The sequence below is a fragment of the Mytilinidion resinicola genome (genome assembly GCF_010093595.1).
Source record: "Mytilinidion resinicola strain CBS 304.34 unplaced genomic scaffold BDZ99scaffold_3, whole genome shotgun sequence".
In the NCBI taxonomy this organism is placed as follows: domain Eukaryota; kingdom Fungi; phylum Ascomycota; class Dothideomycetes; order Mytilinidiales; family Mytilinidiaceae; genus Mytilinidion; species Mytilinidion resinicola.
The window spans coordinates 1,524,029-1,548,638 of record NW_022985439.1 but is presented as its reverse complement, the minus strand read 5'-3'; the positions used below and the strand labels follow the sequence as shown (position 1 = coordinate 1,548,638).

The following is a 24,610-nucleotide window of genomic DNA, read 5'->3' as shown; positions in this document are numbered from 1 at the left end:
TCCTACGCGCGAGGCACGACAAGGGCCCGGTACACATACAAACGGGTACCATCACTGAGGCATGACGTAAGCCCTCTCTACTACCACGACAAAGGCCCGGTACGCATACAAGCGGGCAGCATATACCTTCATCGCGTAGGACAGTACTCTTGGTGTCGGCCAGTGGCATAAACAGCATTGCCAGCCGCGATATTAGGACAGAGGTTCTTTGGATTGGATGTTCGTTTGGACCTTTCACTGCTATCTCTCTTCGCTAGGTACAGATCTCTCAGGATGGGGGGTGACTCAGGTTGCCACTACTAGCGTGTCAGTGGCGTTACATCCTTCCATATCCGTAACAAGGGGGAACAGGGGAGTACCCCCCCCCCCCTTTCATAGGCTATATATACGGGCCTTATGCCTCTTCAAATCAACACAGAACTGCTTCTTCACAACCTGAGAATTTTAGCGTAGCTATAGGGTTTCGAGTTGGAATGTTTCAAGCCGTCGATCTCATATCGCACCATTTTGAACGCCTCTGCAAGACTGTCATACAGCTGAACAAAAAATCCTTGATCGTTATTGGGGTCTAGTTGTCAAGAAACGGTTAGAATCGGTGTGCATAGTAATATGTCATTCCATACTACTTCATATTTTACAGGGAAGCCCTACTCGGACGCAGTCACGCAGCACTCCTCGCCTTCTCAACATCCGCCTCCTTAATCTCCCTCGAAACGCCAGTATCTGCGACCTTCCCAGTCGCCGCCGCAAGCCCAACTTCTTTGATAAACCCCAAAGCGCCCACCTGGTGGAGCCAGTAAGAGATGTAGTTTGTTTTCACCTCGATCTGAGCCATCCTTGGATCATCCGCGCTTCCGTCGTGCTTCCCATCACCAAGATCTCCGAACCAAGCCTTCGTGGCAGTGCTCCACAGCTCCTTGATGCGAGGATCGTCGTTGCTAGAGGTAACAACTTTTCCAGCGACGGACACCCAGTCTTGATTTTTAAAGTCTTGAAAGGTGATCTGGACCACGGCTGGAAAATTGTGTTAGTAGAGATATATATCTACAGGATTGTAGCCAGACGTACGGTTCTCTTTGATGTCGTTGAACTTGTTGCTGTGGAGATTGGCGAGGAAGAGGAAGTCAGGGCCCACGCGTTTGGCTACGGCCATGGAGCGGGCAACGGGACCTAGAATACAGTGTCAACGGGCGGATCTTTTGCGAGGGAGGAAAAAGATGATATACGTACCAACACCATTCCTGAATGTGCTAAGCAGCCCGATCTTCTTGCTGTCAACTAGGTCGTAGAACTCTTTCACTTGCTGGTCCTTGGGCGTTTCGTTATCATACTGCTTGGCCACCGACGGGTCGGTCTGAGAGGTGATCTCTTGCCTCGTGAGTGTATCTGGCATTCTGAAAGACGTTGATTGGGAGAATTGACGACCGGCAATGATACAAATTTGGTGGTTCTGAAAAGAAGTAAACGGTAGTCTGATAAGTGCTTGCTTTGGAATTGTACGAGAAGCTAATCTTGTGAGCGCAGGACGATGAAGTCTCACAGAATTCATCCTCTTATGTACGTAAACACAGCTATAGAAAATGACGTTTTTATCACGAATACATAGTCTCGTCGTCGAGATATGGAGTCAAAATGACGACGTCCTATGTACGCGTCATACACACCTCGGTCTTTGGGCGTGCTAAGCATGCGCCTTTTCGGGCTCTCGTATTGATTTGACCGTGAGTTCTTCTAGCTATTGCGGATACCGGAGATGCTAATTGCGGGGTAAACTTGTCATTATATCGCTCGAAGCGTGTTGACAGTGGACGTGATCTCGAAATCACGTGGGCCGGAAAGTGAAAGGCGGCTTCTCGCACGGCCCACCATTCAGCCACTACGAACATCACTTCTTTAATGCCAGGTAGCATCTTGGAGAACTGTAGTTGAAAGAGCTAACAGAAATGTTTAACAGCGCCGTCTGACGTCGTAGACAGATTGCCCTAAATTGCGAGCTCCTGCATCGCACGAGTTTTAGGAGTGTGTTGAAACATCCTCGACTATTTTGAGAAAGTATACGCCGCAGACCTGTGATAAGCTCACTCACATCCCTGGGAAAGATGCTGTCACAGATGTCGTTCTCCATGCAAGAAACTCCTCATCGGGCCCGTGATACGTTTCCGCCCATCTCCACGGCACCTAGTCTGCCGTGCCACACGGCGCGGCAAGCCACCCGCTGCGCGTCACTCTCAAACCCATAGCTTATGCAGCTCTGGTGTGTCCTTACCTCGACCACACCGGTTGGATAACCTGACACACTGCAGCAGAGCACCTTACCTATTCTAACACAATACTCTGTACGCAGCAGTTAGACGATCAATACTATGAACTAGGCATTTTGAGTAAGATAGCGAATCGAATTTCCGCAGTGATATCGCCGATTCACACTTCAGACATCCTATCCCTACCATCTTTAGAGCCAAAAAAGAAAAAAAGGCCATACCAGGCTCCCGCCACGCCCATTCCCAGCAGCCCAAGCTCCTCAGAATGCTACTGCAACCAACTTCGTGCTTCCTATCCCAATTTGATAACTCTCAGAAGCCCCCCTGTCGAAGAAATCGCTCCTACAAAACGCCTGGCTGTCGATCGAAAGAAGACATGGCCTGTCTTATATCTCGAAGGCATCGCTGGAAATAGAAGATTTAGAAGGTGAAGGACCACATCACGACTGCGCAATGCCCAATCCAACTCTCCCTTCTCCAGCATCAGCTCCCGCTGATCCGCTTGCACCGCCACCACTACCACCGCGGCCCATCTCCCTAATTCTCCTCCCCTCCATTAACCCTCTCAACCCCCTCTTTTGCAGTCCCACGACCGCGCTCAGCTCCCCAGCCCACACCTCCCTCTCGCTGCCAATACCACTAGCACTACCGATCTCGCTGGCAGAGGTACTAGTGCTAGTACTCGCACTACTAACCTCATCGTCTTGCTGTGTCCTCGCCCCGTTGCCACTAACATCGGTATTGATCCTCAGCGCACGGAGTCCAGCATCGAGCGAGCGCGCGGCGGCGGCGCTGGCTCCGTCGCCAGAACTACTTCCAACACCATTTCCAGCTGAATCTGGTGAAAGCGAGTTCGCTGACGCTGCAGATAGAGCGTCGAGGCCTAGACCGGCGCCGTTGGTAACGCCGACGAATGTGACGCCTGAGCCGCCTCCGGCAGCCATGGCCGCAGCATTAAAAATGGCGGCGGTGTTGCGGCCATCGAGGAGGACGTGTAGACGCTCAACTATGGCTTCGAGGAGGCCGTCAATGTGGTAGGGTCGGGCGAGCTGTAGGAGGGAGCAGAGGATCTGTGGACTGCAAAGTTGGGAGGACGGGGGTGGTAGTGAAGAGGTGTATAGATAGTGGATCAGGGCTTGGATTGTTAGATGAGTGTGCGGGAGGTAAAGAGTGCGGGGCCTGCTCGCGGGGAGGGGGGCGCGAGGTTCGGGTGGATCGAAGGATGAAGGTACACCGTTTTCTGTGCCGGTGTTGTTCGTGAGTGTTGTGGCATTCGAGTAGCTGGTCTTGACAGAGGGCGTAATGGTGATGCTGGAGTTGCGGGATGGGAGCGTTGCGTTCGATGGACGAAGGGTTGCAGTGTCAGCATTTTCATGCGTGTTGCTGCCTTCGCGAAGAAGGTGGTTGAAGTAAGGGCCCCATCGTCGTGCGACAAGGTGCGAGTTCACTGGGATGCGCTCACCGCCCATGGCTAGAAAGTCCATGTCCGCGAGTTCGCGGATGCCCAAGGCCAATTGGCCCATTTCTGCAGCAGCTGAAAAAAGCTGCCGACCACCCGCCTTCCCGTCCAGATACTGTGTAGGTATAGGCGAACTGATAGAGTGATACGCCGAATTAGGGGCGGATTTGCGGGGGTTATCGTAGAGACCAAACGCTTCTAATTCAACAACACAAATGTTGGAGAAGTTGATGCGACGGTGATTATAGTCCTCCACGAGATTACGTTTGCGATTTCCGAGAATGACAAAGCAATTGCGCCGGTTCCATAAGACGCCGCGATTCCAGCTCCCCTGGCTGAAGATGCTGCCGCCTGCATCTATTCTACTCCAAGTAAGAGACCGAAGGTCTAATGCCCATAGAGCATACTCTTGCTTGGAGGACGTCAGAAAGGTTCCACTGACAACAAAATGGTTGTCTATTATCCCACCATTCGGAAATCGTAAGCCTGGGGGCGAGAAATTCCCATGCATAGGTTTTTCGGATAGTGTGCCATCGGGTAGTCTGACTTGAAGTTCAAGCCTTACATCTAGGAAGTTGTAGTTGGAGTATATGAGCATGGAAGAGCCTCCTTCGGTTCCATCTTCTGAATTTGTCTCTTCGGCTTGAGCTTCACCGCTTTTCCTTGGTCCAGTGCCAATCTTCGACGGTTCCATGGTGCTCAAGGGCGCTATAACGCTCCTGTATGCTCCGCAGCTCCTTCCCAGGGTATTGGTAGCTGTCCACTTCAGACTCCTAAGGTTGAACACGCTAATTTGCTCGATATAGTGATTCGCGCTATCTTGGCCGCCGACGACAACCATCTCTGCGCCACCGTTTCCATCCAGCTGGACCCCAAGTGAGCCCTGGTTGGGATTTGTAGAGGGAGGATTATGCTGTATGGCCGCCATTGGAGCACTCGCGGATGCGAATACAGCCGACGATGGCAGGATAGTTGCGCAATGTGCGTACCGTCCTTGGGGTGAGTCAACAGTGGCAATATTCATCCATGTCCGGGTAGGCACATCGTAGATGTGTATATCTGACATTACAACAACCTCGGGCTGAGCATCTGCGGCACTTCCTTGTTGAGGTGGAGCTGGCTGAGCGGTTTGCGGAGCGGCTGGAGACATTCCTCCGTAGCAGACTAGTTTTGTGTCGCCCAAAGCACAGACGCTGTGGAAATATCGCGGCGGAGGTATATCGCCTTTAGTGTCAAGTTTGGTCCAATGCCTCCTGACGAGGTCAAGCTCGTACAGATCCGCGGTAAGCTGCGGCCGTGTCCGCGAGAGTCTCCTCCCGCCAAAAACATAGAGCTTGTCTCCTAATATAGTAGTCGTAGCCCCAACTAGAGGATGAGGTTCCCTGCCAGTAGTCCGATGCACATTGCACACCAGCCCAGATAGCCCTGATGTCGAGTTGGAAGGCGTAGAAAGACCGGCTGTTTGTAACATGGCCGGAGATGGGCCTCCAGAAGCGCCGCCAGATCCTGGCGTCCGAATTGAGGCACTCATGGGAGGCCGTTCGTTACCTGCTTCCGCACCATCTGGCCGGTTCAAGCTGGTTTGGCTGCTATTCACACTTGCAATATACGTGCCGGAAGCGTTTTGGAATTGGGCCGAATACAGCTGATTTGGCGAAGGGGCTGCGGTTTGAGAATCTATAGTATTCGTCCTGCTCGAATTTGGCGTCTGACGAGCCATGACGGCAGTAGCGTGTTTTGACGAAGCAAGAGGGGAAGAAAGAACTAGTGTTCCACCACTCTCGGAGGTGAGCGGCAAAGCTGATTGGTTTTGGATAGGTGCGGCCCAATTTGGTATCAAAATCTCAACATGCCTGGACTTGGCAGTGGTTGAGTTTGCAGACACGTTCCGGCTAGGCAAGGGGAGGTCTGCGATGCTGGGAGAATATCTAGTGAGACTTGAGCGGTAGGTGCTGGCGTCTGCTGAAGACTTCGACGGGTTGGAGTCGGTAGAATAGCACGCGCTATTGGGTGCTACGCTCGGGGCATAGTGTGGAACGACAATGGGAACGTGCTTTGGCCGGGATGACGAAGACGGAGGATTGACGTTAGAAGCTGGCGAGTAACCAAGAGAGACACGGCGACCGTCCGGTGAGTAGATGCGACGACAGACGCGGGCAAGGGAGATTGCAGCGAAACGGTGATGTTGCGCCCTGTCAGCACTGGGAAGACGCTGCTGCTCCTTCGCGGGCTGCTTCAAAGGTGGATTCTTAGCGGTTTTCTTGCGGCGATTCCAAATAGAGTCCTCGTCCCTCAGCGGGGTGGTGGCTCCCACAGGGGAGTATACGAAGACGCCTATCGGTATCATGGTCAGCACAGGCGTGATGAGCAGAGGTGATGAGACTCGAACAAGGCAAATCAAAAAGCAGACCGCACACAGCAAGGACCATCGCAGTGTTCAAATACCTCGTGACCGCAGGCGTTGGCGGAGCACTGGCGATCACCAATTCACCAGTTCAGCAGCAGCCGCATGGCTCCAAGAGACTCCAGCCGAGGGGCTGGGGCCTCCCACCTCCGTCACAGCGCAGCACCGGCAGCGAAAGCGGCTCTACGGCCTCCATCGCCGCCTGTAGCACTATATGACATGGTCGAGGAGCTGCGGTGACACTGCGAGGGTGGTACCGGGGGGTCCAGGACGCCGCTTCACAGTTTGCAGGCCGCGCTGCAGGCACATGGAGAGAGAGACGCGGCGCGGAGGGGGACAAGGAGAGAGCGGCACCTTACACTGGCAATCGTACGCTTCACACGCGGGCCGGAGACACGGTGTTGAGCTGGCGGCGACGCTGCTCGGGCGCACAGTAGGATGGAGGAGGCTGCCGTGAGGTTTCTCAGACCCAGCCTGGCGGAGGACGGTGCGGCGACTCCCTCGGCGGCGCGCGCTCAAAGAGGCTAGACGGCGCTGGAGAATGCAAGGGCTTCTTTCGACCGTCAACAAAGCTAGAGTCTGCTGCAACAGGTCTGAAAGAAGCTGCCAGCGCCGGCGGGACGAATCGCAGCCGTGAACAGACAATGGAGGACGTCGGTGGTGCGGGGCTCTGTCCGATGGAGGGGCGGACGGGGCTTCGTATAGGGCACTGGCGCTATGATTCGAGAGCGTTTTGCGCACCATTTCCAGGCGCTCAGCTGGCTTTTCAATTCAGTATGCCCCTTTTGGCGCGAATATTGACTCATAGGCAGCGGGCTGGGTGCTGGCCAGACTGGACGGGAGGCTGTTCAGCTGCAAAATCACTCAATAAAGGGTCCCAATGGTGTATTGACCGCACAAACACTGCTTTCTGCGCATGGTGCTGGCAGACGGGGTCGTCCCTGACAATGACTTCACTGATCATTTCTTCCCATGGTCCCGTTTCAGTCCTGCCCAAACGAGGGCTCAACTCTGAACGTACGGCACTTTTGTTCTAGAAGGAGGGGTGGATTCAGTCTAACGCAACCGCTAGTTCTACCGCCAGCCCGCATTTCGGTCCAAAATCCTCCTTCCAGGCTGGGGACACCCCGTACTTTCCAATAAACCGTCAGACTTCAGGGTATGTAGGCACTCCTATGAAAGCAATCAACCCGCATGAACGCCCCTCATGCCTATGAACAACTCGCCCGCAACTTCCGTCACCGAGTCGGCCTCTAGGCTGCGGACGTCTTCTCCTTGGGCAGCGGCGTGAATCGCAGGTACGGCTTGACGATCTTGAAGTCGGGGAACAACTCCTTCGCCAGCTCGTTGCTGACCGAGGGGTGGACGATGACGTCGTCACCAGGCAACCAGTTGATAGGGGTGGTGATGCGGTTCTTGTCGCCAGTCTGCAGCGAGTCGACCACGCGCAGGACCTCGGCGGTGTTGCGGCCAGTAGACGCGGGGTATGAGAGGATGAGGCGGATGGTCTTCTTGGGGTCGATGATGAAGACGGATCGGATGGTGAAGGCGATGCCCTTGGAGTCGACGTTGGTGGTGTCCTGGTGGTCCAGCCTGCGCAACTGTCAGTAATGCTTCTCGACACCGGAGCTTTCTGACTTACATGTCGTAGAGGTAGGCCACCTGCCTCTGCTTGTCGCCGATGATGGGGAAAGACACCTTGCCGCCGGAGACCTCAGCGATGTCCTTGATCCATCCGCCGTGGCTCTCGACGGTGTTCGCAGACAGGCCGATGAGCTTTACGCCGCGCTTGGTGAATTCGGGCTCGAGCTTGGCGAATGCGCCGAGCTCGGTGGTGCAGACGGGCGTGTAGTCCTCTGGGTGAGAGAACAAGACCACCCAGTTGTCGCCAATGAAGTCGTGGAAGTTGATGGGGCCATTGGTGGTCTCAGCATCGAAGTTAGGAGCAATGCTTCCGAGGCGGAGGGGCGTAGCGCGGTCGGCCATTGTGCAGCTGAGCAAACGTTACTAGGGCCAACACGGCAAAAGCAGTGGCGGAGTACGCACTCTTCGATTGGTCAAGATGTCGAGAATGTCTGAGAGGCGTCTACACGACTGGAGGCTGCTGATGTATTGTGAGAGACGAGGAATAGTGCTGGATAGAGGTTTGAGTGAGGAGGGGCAGACAGCGGGGTCGAGGGTTTTATATCGGGGGTGAATGGCCTCGTTTTCGACGGTTCGGGCTAGTCATCGATTGCGTGATGAGAGCGTGCAATTGCCCCAGGAAAAGAATTCTGCCATCGCACGTCGAGCATACTGGCCAATCTGCAGCGCGAGAAGGGGGCGGTCTGGCTGCTTCAAGACAAGCAGCGCTCGGCGTGAGCTCAAGGCCGGGGTGCTGGCATAGGAAAGTAATCTTCAACTGCGCGGGCGGCCTGCGATGTTGTGATGGCCACCCCACCCACAGCTTCTTGGAGCACAAAGCACGACATTTTGGAACCATACAAAGCGTGGCCTCGCCGACCTAGCGACGCCTCATTGAAGGCAGTATTTGGGATAGCTCGCTAGAGCACTCCACGCCGTACCTAGTCTCAGCATTCAACTTCTATGGAGGGAACTGGTTGCAGATTACTTTCAGAATGACATACAGCACCATTTCCTTCTGCTCGCACCGTGGCTGTTGCGCCTGGGATAGCTTAAGACTCGTTACAGCCTCACAATGCCTGCCTGAGGTGGGGAAAACTCGGACAATGCCCCTCCATGACCCCGCCAGCTCAGTCCGCGGACTTGGCACCACCACCCTCTCGACCTGCATCTTCTCCATACCATACCTAGACCTTCGCAGCCCGGCCCGGTTCTCGGAAATAACGCTTCGTAAGTCGAACCCTCGCAGCCACCGGGTTCCCAAGACAGCATTGATGCTCCCGACGATGACCAGGGCTCCCGCTGCTAGACAGCTTTGGCCCAATAAGCTCGCCGCTTCCCTTGAACGGTGCATAGTTCGCGATCCACTAGAGCTAAGTGCGTAGTGGGTAGGTGGAACCGTCGACTTCAGGATGCTAAGGTAAGTCACTTCTTCTCGGCCTACACGCCCCCTCCTTTTTCTTACAATTCTCCATCTTCATCTTTCTCTTGCTGTCTTGTCTTGTCCGTGTACTGCTACCACTGCGATCCCGCAATGGCCGACCCCGAAGTGGGACTACCCAAAATGTCATCCCAGCTCCAGGTATCCGGACATAACGCGGGAATAACCCGCTCGGCCCCTCCCATTTTGCCCATTGAGAAAGAGTTGGAAAAATATGATCCAGAGGACAGGAAGGCCATTGAGGATGTCGACGACGACAGCCAGGGCGACATCGTCTGGCACTATCTCACCTTTGAGACTGAACTGCCGTCTCCTACGTCTACATACATACTAGAAGGGCAACAATCTCCACCGAAGCCTCCCGATCTTGTGAAATACACGTCGCCTTTCGAGTGGTCGAAGCTGAGAAAGAAGCTGATCATATGGGGTGCATGCGCTGCGACTGCGATAACAGCTTTTTCCGCCGGCTCGTACAGTCCAGGTGTAGGACAAATGACAAAAGAATGGCATATCAGCGACGTTGCAGCTCTTGTTGGGATCACGACGTTCACGACAGGATTCGGAGTAGCTCCGATGGTCCTTGCTCCATTCTCTGAGATCCACGGTAGGAAGCCAGTCTTCCTCGTGACCGGCCTCCTCTTCGTTGTCTGCCAGCTTTGCTGTGCCCTTACGCGATCGTACGGGGGGATGCTCGTAGCTCGTTTCTTCCTCGGTGTTGGCGGCTCGACATTCTCCACGATGGTCGGAGGAGTCGTAAGTGACATATACCACACCGAGGACCGCAATACGCCTATGGCATTATTCTCTGGCGCAGCCCTTTTCGGAACAGGTCTGGGTCCTCTAGTGTGCGGATGGATCGCCCAGAACACAACTTGGCGCTGGATATTCTACCTTCAAACAATAACATGCGGTGTTCTCATCGGTGCCGTCTCCATTACTTTCAAAGAAACCCGAGGAAGCGTCCTGCTGAGTAGGAAGGCTAGAGCACTCAATAAGTGGTACGAAAATCGCGAAGAAGCCGGCTTTTATGGCTTCAACATGGCAGATGCATCCTCCAAAACCGGCTCCATGGCCTCTCAGCGCATTAGATGGAAAGTCAAGTCGGACGAAGAGCGTAGCAGTTTGTCCAAGTCGATCGGCATATCCCTCTATCGTCCCTTCCACCTGCTCGTCACTGAACCCGTAGTGTTCTGGTTCTCTCTCTGGATATCATTTAGCTGGGCCGTATTATACCTCACACTAGCCGCCATACCTCTTGTATTCCAGGATAGGTACAACTTCAGCCTCGAACACGCAAATGCAGTATTCGCGGCAACTTGCATCGGCGCCATCCTCGCCACCGTGCTTTCCATATACCAAGAAAAGATCGCAAAGCGGCACGGAAAGCTAGCCTCAACGCCAGAAGGCCGTCTTTATTTCGCTTGTGTCGAGAGCGCTCTCATGCCCATTGGTCTCTTCATGTTCGGCTGGACTGCCTCTGGTTCTATCCACTGGATTGTCCCTTCGATTGCCATTGCTATTGCGACAATGGGTATCTTCAGCATCTACCTCGCTGTCTTTAATTACTTGGCGGATACGTATCACCGCTATGCTTCCTCTGCGCTCGCGGCCCAGAGCTTTTGCAGAAATATTCTCGGTGGCATATTCCCGCTCATTACGACGAAGCTGTATCAGAATCTGACGTACGGCGGTGCGAGTAGCTTGCTGGGTGGGATTGGCACTGCGTTGACGCTAGTTCCTTGGATACTAGTTTTCTATGGTCCGCGAATAAGAGCACGGTCGAAATTTGCTTCAGAGCAGAGATAATGGAGTGAAAGCGGCGGAGTCTTGGTTGCAAACTGATATAACCGAAGGCCAAGTGCTGTTGTAGCACGAGAGGCCGGGTATGAAATCCGCGAACGTGCGGACTTTCCAGCCCTAATGAAAGGATCCCAGATGTACGGACCAGCCTCGTTCTGGTTGAGTTATTTCTGAATGGGAATTGAATAAGCTACGCATACCTGCTCAACACTTCTTTGCAACTTGACGACTCTGAGGTGGGCGATGAAGGTTGCAATTGCTCAAATATGTGAGGGACGAAGGGATGGAGAAGTTGCTGTGGCAGTGGAGCCATAACAGCTTGGTAGAATAGCTTTCGGTGGTACCCCGCCGAAGTAGAGAGAAACAGCCGTAGTTACCTTAGAGCTTTCTACACACTATAATACCTACAAGTCTCCGTATGCATATTATTCCCTTCCTCCCGAATCGGGCCATACGGCGCCAGGCAAATCCAGCAGAACTGATGCCTACATTTCGAACCTGCCACACTTATCAGCACGTTACCACAGTGAGCAAGAAACTAAACCCACAAGTCATATGATCACACCCAGACATCTTCTCCACATTCCCCTTACACCCAGGACACTTCTTCGCCGTCTCCTGAATCAGCCTCTCCGACGCCCGCTCCTCCTCCATCTTCTGCGTCCCATCCGTCCGGTAATCAAACTCCGCACACGTCTCCCCCTCATGCCATCGCCGATTGTGCACTACGCAGTACCGCCGCTGACAGGCGATGCACTCGAACTTCGGCGACTCGTACCCGGAGTCGTGGACTTGGCCCGAGGTGCAGTTTTTGCTGGGGCACCAGTGGAAGCCGGGGATAGCTTCGAGGGCCGCTTTGGTGGAGAGGCGGTCGTACCTAGGGGGAGCAGCTCGATTAGTACAGTGGAGAAGTAGGGGCGATGGGGGCATGTACTTGCGAAATATAGAGGAGGGCGCGAATTGCTTCATGTCCTCGTATTGCATTCGCTCGCGGCATTCTGGACAGTCGATCTGGTCCCAGACTTTGCCCTCGAACTCAGATGTGATCCATTGCCTCAAGCAACGCGTGCAGGTTTGGGCGTCGTGTGTGCAGGAGGAGGTTGGTGCGCAGGTGGGAAAGTGGCGCGCAGTTTTGGGTTCTGTGCAGACGAGGCATTCGATTCTTGGTTTATTGTCTTTAGGAGGTGTCTCTATATAATCGAACGAACTGTCATGACGGGATGATGGGCCTCGCCGAGAGGCAGCTATCTTCTTTGACGGCTTACTTCGAGGTACTCTTTTTGGATCGTTGCGTTTCTTCTGGCTTTTAGTCTTTCCAGGCAAACGGTCCCGGTAGGTGTCAGAAGATAGTATATCAGGGTCCCTACGCTTGCGCCGCGGTGCTACTTTGGTAGTTGTGTGATCGGAATACAGGCCACTGATCGAGGCTGAAGCTTTTTTGCTCTGCGCACGGCTTTTTTGATGTGATGTGTGCTGTGAGCTGATGGAGAAGCCGTGATCACGCCGCTTCTTTGGTTTTAGATGCGATGCTTCGGGCTTTGCTGCTGCTGTTCGAGTACGAGCGGGATTTGCTTTTGGTTCCGAAGCTTTACTACGTCTAGCTTCATCTGAAGATTGCTTTCTATGTGACGTAGGCTTTCTTTCTCTTGATGATTGTGTTCGTTCGGCGTCGTCCGGTATTAGCCTTGTGACTGCTTGACCCATCTTGAAGCTTTGAGAGGTGTGAAGAGAGGATATTACGACAAGGAAGTATAAATAGAAAATATCGATATCAATCTCGTTACTAGAGTTAAAACCCGGATGAGAACGGAGGTAGCAAGACGCCTATCAAGGCAACCTCAAAACAACAAGGCTGAGTCGACAATAACATTCATGCCTCTCGACGGTCGCGTGAACTTGATATATATGTACCAGATAACACAGCTTTCGGCTGATAGCAAGAAAAAGGCGAAACATGCGAACGATTGGTTACGAGTGCTGATGGATTGCGATGCAAGGCAGACGGATGATGAGTCTAGGTCCATGTATGGTCGAGCGGGGTTGTCGACACCCTGGACAGATGAGGTTCACCGGTCAACGCTCTACTAGCAAAGCGAACCTCAGGCCGCTATTGAAATAGAGCCTTCTTTTGCGAGCCGTTCCCACGACATGGAATACATGACAGAGCCTAATGTTGAAACCTAAGGTTGCTATGATTGAGGCTACGTATTGTCCACAGTGCCTTCTAAGCTTGGAAGAAGCTGTGCACATTCTACTGCTACTGCTGTTCCATGATAAGCTCTGGCTCTAAGAACATACATACTCGCCATGGACACGTAGTGACTTAACAAAGTTTACAAAAGTTTGAACTCGAAAACTCGTCCACGAGTACGGAGTAGTTCTTTCTGGTTCATACATTCTAAACAGGCCATGAACACCCCTAACAGTAGCATACAGAGCCGTAGCAAGTGTACCAATAGCACTAATGCACTTTATAATAAGCATTTGTGTATTGTAAAAGCGAGAAGATGGCGGGGCGTAGAATAGCTTCGGACCGCTCTTTTTCCGCGCGGACCGACGTCGCAAGCGGGCGGTGACTTCATCTTCAAAACTTTTCCCAGGTTGAGTAAATACACACAACCTCAACATCAATTGCTGCTATGGCAGACTATTCCCGACCCACGACGCCAGACAGCAGCAGCAATGGCATTGCCACTCCTCGCACGCCGCGTCCAACAGGCCTTGCGCTGACTGAGTACTCGGCGAACCCTTCCCCACCGTTAGGGTCACCAAAGCCAAAATCCGCGCCAGCAGTCCCAGAAGCCTTTCTGCTGCCCAATGGCTACCCAGATGTATCTACCTGGCTGTCCTCGCTGCTGTGCAGCTTCGTGGAGGTTGTCTGACTAGCGAGCAGTATTTGCGACTGATCCTTACCTCACGCGTCTACGAAGTCGTGAAAGAGACGCCGTTGACTCATGCCACGAACCTGAGCAATCGCCTGGAGTGCCAGGTCTTGCTGAAGAGGGAGGACCTACAACCGGTGTTTAGCTTCAAGCTGAGGGGGGCGTACAACAAGATGGCACATTTGGATTCGAAGGATCGGTGGAAGGGCGTTGTCGCGTGCTCTGCAGGTATACTTGATGTGTCAAGGCTCTTGAAGACCAACGAGCTAATTGATATCAGGAAATCATGCGCAAGGTGTAGCATACTCCGCCAGGAAACTCAAGATCCCAGCCACTATCGTCATGCCTTCCGGTACACCAGACATAAAGCATCGCAACGTTTCGCGACTGGGGGGGTCAGTCGTCCTTCATGGCGATGACTTTGACGCAGCAAAAGAGGAGTGTCACCGGCTCGAAAAGCTACATGGCCTAGTGAACATCCCACCCTTCGATGACCCCTATGTCATTGCAGGCCAGGGAACCATCGGCATGGAGCTTCTGCGTCAAACCAACCTCCAGGAATTAGAGGCAGTCTTCTGCTGCGTAGGAGGAGGCGGCCTTATTGCTGGCATTGGTGTTTATATTAAGCGTATAGCGCCGCACGTCAAGATCATCGGAGTTGAAACGTACGACGCAAATGCACTGGTACAATCTCTGCACGAAGGGCGGAGAGTGGTGTTGAAGGATGTTGGCCTTTTTGCTGATGGTGCAGCAGTCAAGACCGTCGGAGAAGAAACCTTCCGCATCTGCCAAGAGGTCGTTGACGAAGTCATTCAAGTCACTACGGATGAAACATGTGCTGCCATCAAAGATATCTTTGAAGACACCCGTTCCGTCGTCGAACCAGCCGGCGCACTCTCCCTTGCCGGCCTCAAGAAGTACGTCGCCCGGAACCCGTCACCCAACTCTTCCCGTGGCCTCATAGCTATCGCATCTGGCGCAAACATGAACTTCGATCGCCTACGATTCGTTGCTGAGCGTGCTGCGCTCGGTGAAAACAAAGAGGCTCTTCTTTCCGTGACCATCCCCGAACGTCCTGGCGCATTTGCCGCCCTGGTAAAAGCTATTCACCCAATGCAAGTCACCGAGTTCTCCTACCGCTATTCCTCTGCCGATGCCGCCAATATCCTCGTCGGTGTCTCGCTCAACGCTGCATCCCGCGCCGTCGACCTCGCAGACCTTATCCACCGCCTGGGTTCCGACAATATGACAGCAACCGACCTTTCCGGCGACGAACTCGCCAAATCGCACATCCGGTATCTCGTCGGCGGCCGCAGTGGGGTTTCCGATGAACGACTATATACGTTCGAATTCCCTGAGCGACAGGGCGCGCTTTACAAATTCCTTACGACGCTGCAACCTGGCATGAACATCAGTCTCTTCCACTACCGGAACTACGGTGGCGATGTGGCGAGAGTGTTGGCAGGGATCCAGTGTCCCGCTGCGGATGAGGAGCATCTCAGCAGATTCTTGAAGGAAATTAGGTATCCGTTCACCGAGGAGACGAATAGTGCGGCGTACAAGATGTTCCTGAGAAGTTAAATATAAACACGATAAATGTTGGGGGATGTTGGTTTGATTTCTGGAGTTCTTTAGATAGGTTGGTTTCGGGCGGCTTGGGGCTGAATGCTTTTGATATCCTGACTAAAAGTTGGTAAGACTTGGTCTCTCTTGAAATCTACCTTGATAGGAGGCCAAATTTGACTAGAGCCTCAATCAGAGGGCTCACTTAATCCTTTTCCAACACACCCAGTACCCATTCTAGTCTCAACTTTAGGCTTTCATCATGATCTGACTGTATGTTAACCAAGCACCTTTCAACCCAATACCGTTAACGGCATCGTCATCTCCCAGGAGGACGGCGAGGAGAGCAATTTCATATTTGCTCAGTACAACATGTGCAGATTCGGGTATAGATGACCCAAGTCGAGAGCAACAGGAAAGAGCGCTACTTGAATTATCGTCTAGACCTTGCCTAGATCTCTATCACGCGTGCTTAACGACGTGTCGTCGTTCACCCCTTTGATAGTTTCTCACCGCTTCAAATTCGGCTTATTTCCTTATGCCTTGCAATCGACGCCTTTATTTTTGAGCTAGTTCCCGCGCATGGAACCGGCCTTTCGTTCGCCCAGGCCTTATCGTCATGTGGCCGAAGCACTTGTCGTTGTCGAGTTAGCGGCTTCACCAGGAAGTAAGGCATAAAGACTGCGCCCTATGAGTTCCGAGGTGGAGCCCCCATTCATTGGGCTTTGTATAGGGAAGCTTTTTAGTTGTGGATATTCTCAGTGTATATGGTGTAGACATGTCCTGTCCTGAGTATCTGATGGAGCTACCTACGGCGTTCCTTACTGAATTCCGCAGCCGTCCACGAAGCATCGAACCACCACCACCTTGACGTGATCGTCTTCTTCATCAATGCGGCTATTGTGAAGGATTCATAAATCTGGCTATCGTGAAGGAATATTCTTCGAGAGTGAGCAGTTTGAAAATCCTGCGACACGTTTCGATTTCAGGTTATCACTCATGATTTACGCCCCGATCTCCCACTGAATACTTCACTTCTTCGAAGCTTTAGCACAGCACGTGAAACTAGATCTGTAACGGTTGTAAGGGGAGATAATAAATCACCACAAAGAGTCATATGCTCTGGTGGTTGCTCATCATTCATGCTTTGACCTCCCGTCGACCACTTCGCTCTCCCTTTGAGTCAACAACGCGGAGTATTATGAAACGGCGATGAAGAATATCCAACGCAATGATTCATTACTGTAAGAGCGAGAATCCTGCAATGTTTTTCGACACCGAAAAGTTGGTGATGAACCCCGCCTTGACCTCCCACCGACCATTTCGCACCCCTGAAGGCTCAACGCAATAAACAAAGGTAAAACTGCCATGATGACTGGCATAGAAGCAAACCCGTGGACACATCGAAAAGCCAAGAATTAGGGGGGCTGCAGATATATAAGGATTGGGTCTGAAGGGTGGGACTTCTTCTTCTTCTTCATCCATCTACAATCTTCAACCAGCAATCTGTCCGCTTCTAGCCACCTGTTATCACAGTGAGGTATCACATCCCACTGTTATCTTTACGTCCACCTTCTCTATATAAGCCCACCTTCTCCTCAGCAGCCCACCTTCTCTACAACAATCCATCTTCTCTACAGCAATCCACCTTCTCTAGAACAGTATCACTTTGGAGACAGTCAGTCTTCCACCTCATCCACCATGACGCAAGTCCTGTCTAGGTACAACAATATCCTCAAGATGGAAAAGATTGAGGAAGTCTATCCACTGGCCAGAGATGATATGGAGTCGAGGAGGTCTGCTACTTCATGTTTCCCACGTCTGAATCCAACTGACATTGCCAGACTGAATGCCCAACATCTGCTGACCGTCAAGGCTTGCGATGGCCACCTCCTAGATCCCTCCATTCCTCGTCATGGAATTCGCTCCGTGGCAGATGTCGCTACCGACACCGGGTGCGCCATCTCCAATACCACAAAGCTCTCGCCCACGTATACTGACATCATCCAGAATCTGGCTCACCGACTTCGCCAACGAGCTCACCACCTCCACATCTGACTCTACAAACTCCCCCTTCGAATTCACAGGCTTCAACATCTCCACCGCCCAATTCCCCAAGGAGGCCAAACCGGGTTTCGCCTTCGTAGCCCACGACATGACCACCCCATTCCCCGCTCAGTACCTCGCCCGCTACGACGTCGTGCACGTCCGCCTCGTCTTCAGCGTCATCGTCAAGGAGCAGTATCCCGCCGTCGCAGAGAACCTCCTCGCTTTGCTGAGTATGCCCACCAGATACAGATCCCCACTCTTAATTCTTTGAATAGTGACTGACACCAACCTTAGAGCCTGGCGGATACATCGCCTGGACCGAATACCAGCTCGACTCTATCCACGACATCTGCCCCTCCTCAATCCTCACTCAGTTCAAGTCGATCTTCTGCAAGTTCTTGGAATCGGCAAACCTGAGCCTGAAGCCTATGAAGGAGATCCGCGCCGCGCTCGAGGCGAACAAGGTCGAGAACATCGTCGAGCACGACTATGTCACTTTCCGCCAGCCGGATCTTGCGGTAGAGACGCAGGCGTGGCTCAAGGCTGCATTCAGCGCGCTGATTCCGACGGCATGGGTGCGGCTGGGCGAGGAGAAGACTATCGAGGCTGCTGCGGCGAAGTGGCCGAGCTATGAGAGGAAGATGGAGGAGGCGTTTGAGGAGGGCGTGGTGCCGGCGTGCCCGGTCAAGAGCATTGTGGCTAGGAAGGAGGGTTTGAAGGCTCTTGAGGAGCTGTCAGCTGAGGAGATGTGGCAGGTTCTGGCAGATGGTGGCTGGTGTTGTGCAGTGAAGCGAGATGGGGAGCTCGGACATAGATGGAGAGCTCGGACATAGATGGGGACGGTCCGGAAAAGGCTCAAATACATTTGCAAGTGATAGAAAGGACTCGGAATAGATTGGGAGATAGGGTCTAGATTGGAATAGAAAAGGATGCCTTCAATAGAATACATCAACCAGCTCGGCGATCTTGTGGTGCCCCATTTGACGTGCCACGCCTTCTGGAGTGCCTTTCGGACGTTAATCATGACGGCTCCACAGCTCCACGCTCCGCGACGCGCTCCGTTTCCAAGAATGCCTTCATGTTGACTAGAAGGTAGTTTCAAACGGCCCACGGCATAACTAACCCTATATGCGTAGCCTTTCACCTCCCCATAAGATAATCATAGAGCAAAAAAAGAACATCTGCGGAGCAAAACACCACCCTCTTTCGAGGGTGTAGCCACCCCGGAGGGGTTTCTCTCCGCCCGCCCGCGGTATTCTTCAATCCGTCATCTTAACCGGTCACTCTCAGCCTCACGCACCAACTGCATACCGTCTCTTTACCAGGCTTCCAAGCCTCTCTACGAACCAGGCCGCCCGAAGTCAACTCGACTTTTTAACACAAGGGCCGAATCGAGAATCGAACTCAAGACCCAGGTGAGATTATCGACGGTAGTGAAACGCTACCTCGGAAGGTATAATGCCTGCGATCCGGCCGCGGGCTTACACACGATGTGGCCGACCAACTGAGCTGCTGGGCAATTAGTAGATGAAGGGCTTTGCATTTTACTTGAAATATATAGACTGAATGACGACGCTGTAGGCAGATTTGTTGACCCCGGGGGAACTCTGGCCAAGGCCACAACAAACGCGCCCTCTCCCCAACGCAACCTTAAATACCATACTGTTTTATACCTCACGTACCAAAAGGTCCATTCCTTACCTAGACTCCGACCGCGGGCTTACACTCGAGGTGGCCGATTACTAGGCGAATAGGAAGTGCTTGAATAGTGTAGATTGGGTCACTACGCGAGCACCCTTCTCGAGACGGATAAGATCAATGTGGCCTTCTTAGGCAGCAATTCGAAGGGTTGAGGTTCTTTGGCAAGATGAAAGTTCCATGTTTGCCCCTCGCGATAGTGAAAATTCCACGATGTGTGTCTGCCCAATAGTGTTCTATCACCGAGACTAGAGATAGATGGAGAGATAGAATGATTGAGATGGGGAAGACTGCCAGGAAAGAGATATCTTGAAGCACGTTTCGGGCAACCAAAGCTGTGGAAAATTCCGGGCATCGTGCTAAGCCTTATGCCGGCAGCGTCTACCAAGATCTTGCACAGCCATTTATCTAGGGGGTATATCTTAGACCTTCTCTTAAAGTGTCACCTTGCCAGTCTTTATAGCCTGTGGACTGCCGGGGGGTGGGGGTAACATTTGCCAATATCAAAATTCACGAGCAGCTCTTGAAGTGCGCCGAAAGCTATCTTGGGGTGAAAGCACGTCACGATATAGAAGCGAAGAGAGTTGGGCTTAAGTTCATTTAAAGCACCAACGTGGCAACTTTCAGAGCCGGAGAAGGAGATGCAGGATCCTCTATTGTAATTCGTGAAGGTTAAGAAACGTTCCAATCCAACCTGAATAACCTCTTTGCAATTGCGGACTGAGTTGAGTGAAGGAGAAGTGCGAGTAGAGTTAGAGAAGCATTCCCAGGCGATGGCGACCCTCGAAAGAACGAAAACGCGAGGATGCTTTGATGGTGTTTGGTCGTGGTCAAACGCGTTGAGGCGCAGGGCGTCGCGATGAATTGTTCCGGAGCAGGCACCAGCCCCACCACCAAGCTCAAGCTCTCCCGATATCACCACTACGCCCTCAGTCCTCCTCCTTCTTCTCCACACCCTACACTCATCATGGCTACCACCATAGAGCAGGCCCCTTACTTTCTCGAGCGGAAGGAGAAGAATCTGCTCGTCGTCAAAGGTCGGCTTCCTGATCCTCATGATCTTAAACGTCATGCTCATCCTCTAGACCCACCAAAATTCGATTTGGAAAGCTACATTGCCAACTATGAGGGTATACGACCGCCCTTTTCATCCAGATTCCAGCTATCCTTTAACACGTCAATCCATAGGCCGGACACGTCTCAAGCGTCTAGAGCACATTGGCATGTACTCGAGCTACCTTGCCGTGGATGCCTTGCGAATGGCCATCGCAGAAGCCAAGCACGGCGCGGACGAAAACATCTACATCTCCCTCACCGAACTCCTACATTCGATCTCCCCGAAAGACACCATGGCCACACCGGATGTGGAGTGGGCCGAAAAAACCTTCAAAGCCAATAAGCTGAGGCAAGAACAGCTGGAATCTGAGCTCAAGGCCTACAAGAACAACCTCATTAAGGAGAGCATACGGGTAGGCTTCCACATGATGCTCAAGAAGATATCCTTTCGTCTTTATGACTTGTGCATTCATTGCTTGTCACTATGGATAAATTTAAGCTGACAATCTCGATTTTTAATAGATGGGCAACGAAGACCTCGGTCACTTCTACTACAACATCGGCGACCTGGGAAACGCATTCAAGTCTTATTTCCGCATGCGCGAACACTGCACCTCAGCGAAGCATCTGACCGACATGACGATGCGCCTCACATTCGTCGCCATTGCTCAGCGAAACTGGCTCGGCGCGCAATCACATGCTACCAAAGTCGACGCGCAGGTTGCTAAAAACGAAGAGAGGGGAAAGCTCGAACCTGTCATAAACGCTTGCATGGGATTGTCGCACATGTGCTGTAACAGCTTTCGCGACGCCGCTCGCGACTTTCTGAACGTTTCCCCCACGTTCATCACCGCGGACGCCGTTGCTGGGATTAAGTTCCAAAAGGAAGTTCTCACTGGCAATGATATCGCCGTCTATGGCGGTCTCTGTGCGCTTGCTTCCATGGACAGGACGGAGCTACAAGAACGTGTCCTCTCAGACACCGACTTCCGCCAATTTCTGGAACTGGAACCCCACATCCGACGTGCCATATCAGCATTCTGCAGCTCCAAGTACAGCACATGCCTTCAGATACTGGAGGAGTACCGCGCCGACTATCTCTTGGACATCTACCTGGGCCCCGCGGTGACTGATATCTACCACCGTATCCGTACCAAGAGTATCGTGCAATACTTCAAGCCTTTCAGCTGCGTGTCGCTCGACGAAATGTCCAAGAAATTCCAAATTACGGGTGAAGGATACGCCATCGAGGACGAATTGACATCTATGATAACGGCCGGGATTTTGGACGCTCGTATCGATCTTGTGGAACGGCTGCTCATCTCCCCGGCCACGAACGCGCGCCACGTCGTCCACTCTGACGCTCTTAAGATGGCCCAGAGCTATGACCACACCCTACGCCTTCGTTTGACGCGCTTGAACATGCAGAACGCTGGTATGGAAGTGCGCTCCCCTAAGGCCGACATGGAAAAGAACATAGATAGGGGCGAAGGCTTCGGTGGTACTCTGCGACGTTTAGGTCAAGGGTTGGGTGGCTTCTCGTGAAGGACTACGGCATACGAGTGTGCATTTTTCGGCGTTTGGCATATTCGGCGTGTGCAGGCGGGGAAGTATCTGGCGTCTCATGAAGACGATATGATGAGGTAGTGGGATAGAGAGGTCGGTTCGTCCGACCTACGATTAGTGCTAGAAGACGAATGATGATTGAATGGCGACAGCCTCGACTGCGCTGGGTACCTTCACTATGCTCTTCACTAACGTGCTTCCGAATAACACTGCTCCTACCTACCCTACAACCGCCACGGTGGCGGCAGAGGCAGGTGATAGAGCTGGGGTGAGCGCAGTGGTCTACCACGCCTGCTTCCAACAACTTACAAACCACACAGCCTTGTTGGTGATATAGGGGCAATGAAAGTGATTCGATTCCTCGGCTTTTCAGTCATCACCAAGGGCAGCCTCGGTTATGCTTACGTGGGCGGAATGCTATATTGACCTCGCACTTTGATTAGCAGGGCAGAATTGCCCCTGGATGAAGAACGGGGAAGTATTTGTCGTGGTCGTCTGACATGTTGCTCTCATGCTTGGTGTTTCTGATATCAAGTTGCCACGGGTCATGCATGGTGTTGCTTCCTAAAACAGGTAGTTCGACACCCCAATGTGCACACAAGCACTTTCCTTTCCCGTCTAGGGAACTGAGCTGCTCATGCTCCAGCCTGAGCTGTGGCTGTGCTGGGGTGAGCGGATCCTGAGTTGAGACTGAGGCCCAGTTCTAGGCCCTGTATTCGACAGGGATAGAGACAGGGATCCTCACCCTGCCTCGGAAGGCCCGTAGACCTGCCAGGTTCCAATTTCCAGGTCCCAAGCCTCGAGTAAACTTGCTCTGCAATATTCCGTATGTTACGGGCCATTCTGCAGACAGTCACGTTCCTAGGACAGCCACGTTCTTAAGACAACCATGGTCTCAAAACGGTAGCATCACAAGATGAGGACGTTCTCCAGACAGTCACGCTCTTAAGATAGACTCGTCTTGAGACGGCTATATTCTCAAGACGGACCTGCTCTTAAGACGGTGACGTATCAAGACAATCATGTTCTTAGAAAGTTGTCATCCAACGCGGGTGTTGCCTTTTTATGGACTAGATGCGGAGAGGTACAAGAAGGGCTTTAAGGATATGAAAAAACTTTATAAGTGGGTGACGGGTTGGCGGTTTTTCAGTCGAGACTTAAGAATGCGCTCCCCTTCTTTTCCATGCCCAATTATAGGCCGATGCTACGAACAAGCAGGAAGCAGAACCACAGGGCCAAGCAGAGGTAGGATGCGCGAGCAAAGAAGTGGGAGATGCGGCTGTGATATAGCTCAACGATACGTGTGGTAGTCACGTGACCATACCCCGTGTGCTCTTTCCGTGCCTGTGCGGTTATAGAAACTAAACGTTCAAGTCCAAACATGCGTTGAATAAAAAGAACGGGACAGACATAGGAAACCCTCTAGGTTATATATCCCTCCGTCCATATATAATTTAGTCCTGCTCTATTTACTCCGTTCCCTTGCACGGAGCACGCAGAGCACTGTTTGCACGTGCATTCTCGTCACGTGTTCTCTGGTCTCCTTCAAAACCTATCATTCAGAAGCCTAGCCTAGGCTTCTTTGTCATCCCGCCATATCCCCTTTCTGCCGGGTGTCGGGGTGTCCGTAACACGATCATTGGGCAAGCCATATGCTAGAGCCGATATTGATCGTGTTAAAGACTTTGGTTCTTGTCCAGGTAAAGTGGAATCGACGATGAAGTCGTTATCGTGAGTCGCAGTAATAATTTGATTGTGCACGGGCGCAGTATCCAACGCCATGGGTGGCCTTGAACTAGTCAGCACTACAGCATCGCCCAACAGGAACGTGTAGTATGAGAGGTACGCACCGATTCTTAGTCGGCATAATGGTCAAGTCTCGATCATTCGGGGTGGATGACACAATGTGTCTTATTGCAAGAACGTCTCTCTCCACGATAATGGGTAAGCGACGATCCGGGCTACCATTCATGGAGTAGTCGGACCGAGAATCCATGTTCACAGCTATGCGAATGGTGTCCCCTTCCTTTTCCGGTAACATGATTGTGGAATCAATTATCAAGGCAACATATCATTTCTCCTCCAGCCAATTCCACATCTTCGTTAAGGCGAATTCGTCGTGACGTCGCTGAGAAGTCTCGTAATCCTCATCAAGGTCAATCCATCCCCATGTGCCTCCGCTGATAAGGGCTTCGCCGAATCGCTTGCAAGAATCGAAGTCGATGATGATCGGGGAATCATCCTCGGCGATCATGACATTGTTTGGATTGAGATCATTGTGCGCATATCCAAGGGAGTGAAGATACTCCACTGCTGATACGATTGCATCCATGCATAATCTTTTGTTGAAGCCGTCGGCGCCTTCCTCTAGGCGAGCTTCCAGTGTTTTCGAATATCGATCTAGAACGATCCCGGTGATACGATTCCGCTTGACAATACAGCCGTGATACCGGACAATAATTTTATGACGGGGCTTCCGAAGCAGGTCTTCGAACGTTTCGGTTTCTCCTAAGAACAGCTTAGCCACTAGGCCTGAGTTTTTCTAGTCGTCGTAGATGATGACCTTGGGACGTTTGATGTAAACATCCTCCTCAGCTGGGCTTGATGCAACTGTGATTTGCGACGGCGCTTCAGGGAACACATCCTCGTCTGGAACTCGTTCCAACGCATTCTGGAGAACTTCGCAGGTCAAGTCCTGGCCGTAAACTGATGCTTCTCCAAAGTAGGCATAGTCGTGGTAGCCAAAGGCGCTGAAGACGGCCCGTTTGAAAGCACCAGTTTCCGCATCGTCTATTCGGCAGAGGGTAT

General features: G+C 52.4%; 12 protein-coding genes across 12 annotated transcripts; 6 read left to right on the top strand and 6 right to left on the bottom strand.

Moving 5' to 3' along the window:
• Nucleotides 1-596: 596 nt before the first annotated feature.
• Nucleotides 597-1,600, bottom strand: BDZ99DRAFT_458984 (uncharacterized protein). The gene is made up of 3 exons (XM_033719056.1): nt 1,231-1,600; nt 1,069-1,170; nt 597-1,014 (listed from the first exon to the last, which is right to left on the bottom strand). Exons 1-3 carry the CDS (start codon nt 1,547-1,549, stop codon nt 662-664), a joined length of 774 nt encoding a protein of 257 aa, XP_033582001.1. The 5' UTR covers nt 1,550-1,600; the 3' UTR covers nt 597-661.
• Nucleotides 1,601-2,701: 1,101 nt separating this feature from the next.
• On the bottom strand, nt 2,702-6,067 carry BDZ99DRAFT_378371 (galactose oxidase; the record flags this gene model as incomplete). Its single annotated transcript, XM_033715107.1, has 2 exons — nt 2,702-5,318; nt 5,364-6,067. 2 exons carry the CDS (start codon nt 6,065-6,067, stop codon nt 2,702-2,704), a joined length of 3,321 nt encoding a protein of 1,106 aa, XP_033582000.1.
• Nucleotides 6,068-6,946: 879 nt separating this feature from the next.
• Nucleotides 6,947-8,494, bottom strand: BDZ99DRAFT_408667 (mitochondrial peroxiredoxin PRX1). Its single transcript, XM_033716518.1, has 2 exons — nt 7,767-8,494; nt 6,947-7,717 (listed from the first exon to the last, which is right to left on the bottom strand). The coding sequence occupies exons 1-2, from the start codon at nt 8,108-8,110 to the stop codon at nt 7,378-7,380; spliced, it is 684 nt and encodes a 227-aa protein (XP_033581999.1). The 5' UTR covers nt 8,111-8,494; the 3' UTR covers nt 6,947-7,377.
• Nucleotides 8,396-9,191, bottom strand: BDZ99DRAFT_189192 (uncharacterized protein). The gene is made up of 2 exons (XM_033713123.1): nt 8,752-9,191; nt 8,396-8,688 (listed from the first exon to the last, which is right to left on the bottom strand). The coding sequence occupies exons 1-2, from the start codon at nt 9,099-9,101 to the stop codon at nt 8,628-8,630; spliced, it is 411 nt and encodes a 136-aa protein (XP_033581998.1). The 5' UTR covers nt 9,102-9,191; the 3' UTR covers nt 8,396-8,627.
• Nucleotides 9,192-9,455: 264 nt separating this feature from the next.
• BDZ99DRAFT_372903 (MFS general substrate transporter) lies at nt 9,456-10,982 on the top strand (the record flags this gene model as incomplete). The annotated part of the gene is made up of 1 exon (XM_033714849.1): nt 9,456-10,982. A coding segment is annotated over one exon (1,527 nt), but the record flags the coding sequence as incomplete, so codon positions are not given.
• Nucleotides 10,983-11,081: 99 nt separating this feature from the next.
• Nucleotides 11,082-12,775, bottom strand: BDZ99DRAFT_189117 (uncharacterized protein). Its single transcript, XM_033713122.1, has 4 exons — nt 11,923-12,775; nt 11,537-11,865; nt 11,366-11,486; nt 11,082-11,158 (listed from the first exon to the last, which is right to left on the bottom strand). Exons 1-3 carry the CDS (start codon nt 12,690-12,692, stop codon nt 11,377-11,379), a joined length of 1,209 nt encoding a protein of 402 aa, XP_033581996.1. The 5' UTR covers nt 12,693-12,775; the 3' UTR covers nt 11,082-11,158; nt 11,366-11,376.
• An 849-nt stretch (nt 12,776-13,624) lies between these two features.
• BDZ99DRAFT_566937 (threonine dehydratase I) lies at nt 13,625-15,721 on the top strand (the record flags this gene model as incomplete). The annotated part of the gene is made up of 3 exons (XM_033727637.1): nt 13,625-13,819; nt 13,882-14,098; nt 14,151-15,721. 3 exons carry the CDS (start codon nt 13,628-13,630, stop codon nt 15,449-15,451), a joined length of 1,710 nt encoding a protein of 569 aa, XP_033581995.1. The 3' UTR covers nt 15,452-15,721.
• A 1,413-nt stretch (nt 15,722-17,134) lies between these two features.
• BDZ99DRAFT_515789 (uncharacterized protein) lies at nt 17,135-18,315 on the top strand (the record flags this gene model as incomplete). Its single annotated transcript, XM_033725006.1, has 4 exons — nt 17,135-17,229; nt 17,278-17,388; nt 17,444-17,712; nt 17,777-18,315. The coding sequence occupies 4 exons, from the start codon at nt 17,135-17,137 to the stop codon at nt 18,313-18,315; spliced, it is 1,014 nt and encodes a 337-aa protein (XP_033581994.1).
• A 337-nt stretch (nt 18,316-18,652) lies between these two features.
• On the top strand, nt 18,653-18,971 carry BDZ99DRAFT_458977 (uncharacterized protein; the record flags this gene model as incomplete). The annotated part of the gene is made up of 1 exon (XM_033719055.1): nt 18,653-18,971. A coding segment is annotated over one exon (201 nt), but the record flags the coding sequence as incomplete, so codon positions are not given.
• A 1,141-nt stretch (nt 18,972-20,112) lies between these two features.
• Nucleotides 20,113-21,951, top strand: BDZ99DRAFT_458976 (PCI-domain-containing protein). Its single transcript, XM_033719054.1, has 4 exons — nt 20,113-20,217; nt 20,266-20,310; nt 20,369-20,649; nt 20,759-21,951. Exons 1-4 carry the CDS (start codon nt 20,148-20,150, stop codon nt 21,779-21,781), a joined length of 1,419 nt encoding a protein of 472 aa, XP_033581992.1. The 5' UTR covers nt 20,113-20,147; the 3' UTR covers nt 21,782-21,951.
• An 842-nt stretch (nt 21,952-22,793) lies between these two features.
• Nucleotides 22,794-23,243, top strand: BDZ99DRAFT_189031 (uncharacterized protein). The gene has a single exon (XM_033713121.1). It carries the CDS (start codon nt 22,825-22,827, stop codon nt 23,110-23,112), a length of 288 nt encoding a protein of 95 aa, XP_033581991.1. The 5' UTR covers nt 22,794-22,824; the 3' UTR covers nt 23,113-23,243.
• A 636-nt stretch (nt 23,244-23,879) lies between these two features.
• On the bottom strand, nt 23,880-24,560 carry BDZ99DRAFT_357768 (uncharacterized protein; the record flags this gene model as incomplete). Its single annotated transcript, XM_033714640.1, has 2 exons — nt 23,880-24,344; nt 24,366-24,560. Coding segments are annotated over 2 exons (660 nt in total), but the record flags the coding sequence as incomplete, so codon positions are not given.
• Nucleotides 24,561-24,610: the final 50 nt, after the last annotated feature.

Coding starts and splice junctions, on each gene's coding strand:
- BDZ99DRAFT_458984 (XM_033719056.1), bottom strand. CDS start 1,549: ATGAATTCTGTGAGACTTCATCGTCCTGCGCTCACAAGATTAGCTTCT. Junction 1,171..1,230: donor CACATTCAGGAATGGTGTTG/GTACGTATATCA, acceptor ACTGTATTCTAG/GTCCCGTTGCCCGCTCCATG. Junction 1,015..1,068: donor CAACGACATCAAAGAGAACC/GTACGTCTGGCT, acceptor ACAATTTTCCAG/CCGTGGTCCAGATCACCTTT.
- BDZ99DRAFT_408667 (XM_033716518.1), bottom strand. CDS start 8,110: ATGGCCGACCGCGCTACGCCCCTCCGCCTCGGAAGCATTGCTCCTAAC. Junction 7,718..7,766: donor GTGGCCTACCTCTACGACAT/GTAAGTCAGAAA, acceptor ACAGTTGCGCAG/GCTGGACCACCAGGACACCA.
- BDZ99DRAFT_189192 (XM_033713123.1), bottom strand. CDS start 9,101: ATGCACCGTTCAAGGGAAGCGGCGAGCTTATTGGGCCAAAGCTGTCTA. Junction 8,689..8,751: donor GAGCAGAAGGAAATGGTGCT/GTATGTCATTCT, acceptor TGCTGAGACTAG/GTACGGCGTGGAGTGCTCTA.
- BDZ99DRAFT_189117 (XM_033713122.1), bottom strand. CDS start 12,692: ATGGGTCAAGCAGTCACAAGGCTAATACCGGACGACGCCGAACGAACA. Junction 11,866..11,922: donor CCCTCCTCTATATTTCGCAA/GTACATGCCCCC, acceptor TGCTCCCCCTAG/GTACGACCGCCTCTCCACCA. Junction 11,487..11,536: donor TGGGTGTGATCATATGACTT/GTGGGTTTAGTT, acceptor TAAGTGTGGCAG/GTTCGAAATGTAGGCATCAG.
- BDZ99DRAFT_458976 (XM_033719054.1), top strand. CDS start 20,148: ATGGCTACCACCATAGAGCAGGCCCCTTACTTTCTCGAGCGGAAGGAG. Junction 20,218..20,265: donor GAATCTGCTCGTCGTCAAAG/GTCGGCTTCCTG, acceptor CTCATCCTCTAG/ACCCACCAAAATTCGATTTG. Junction 20,311..20,368: donor CTACATTGCCAACTATGAGG/GTATACGACCGC, acceptor GTCAATCCATAG/GCCGGACACGTCTCAAGCGT.
- BDZ99DRAFT_189031 (XM_033713121.1), top strand. CDS start 22,825: ATGTTCTTAGAAAGTTGTCATCCAACGCGGGTGTTGCCTTTTTATGGA.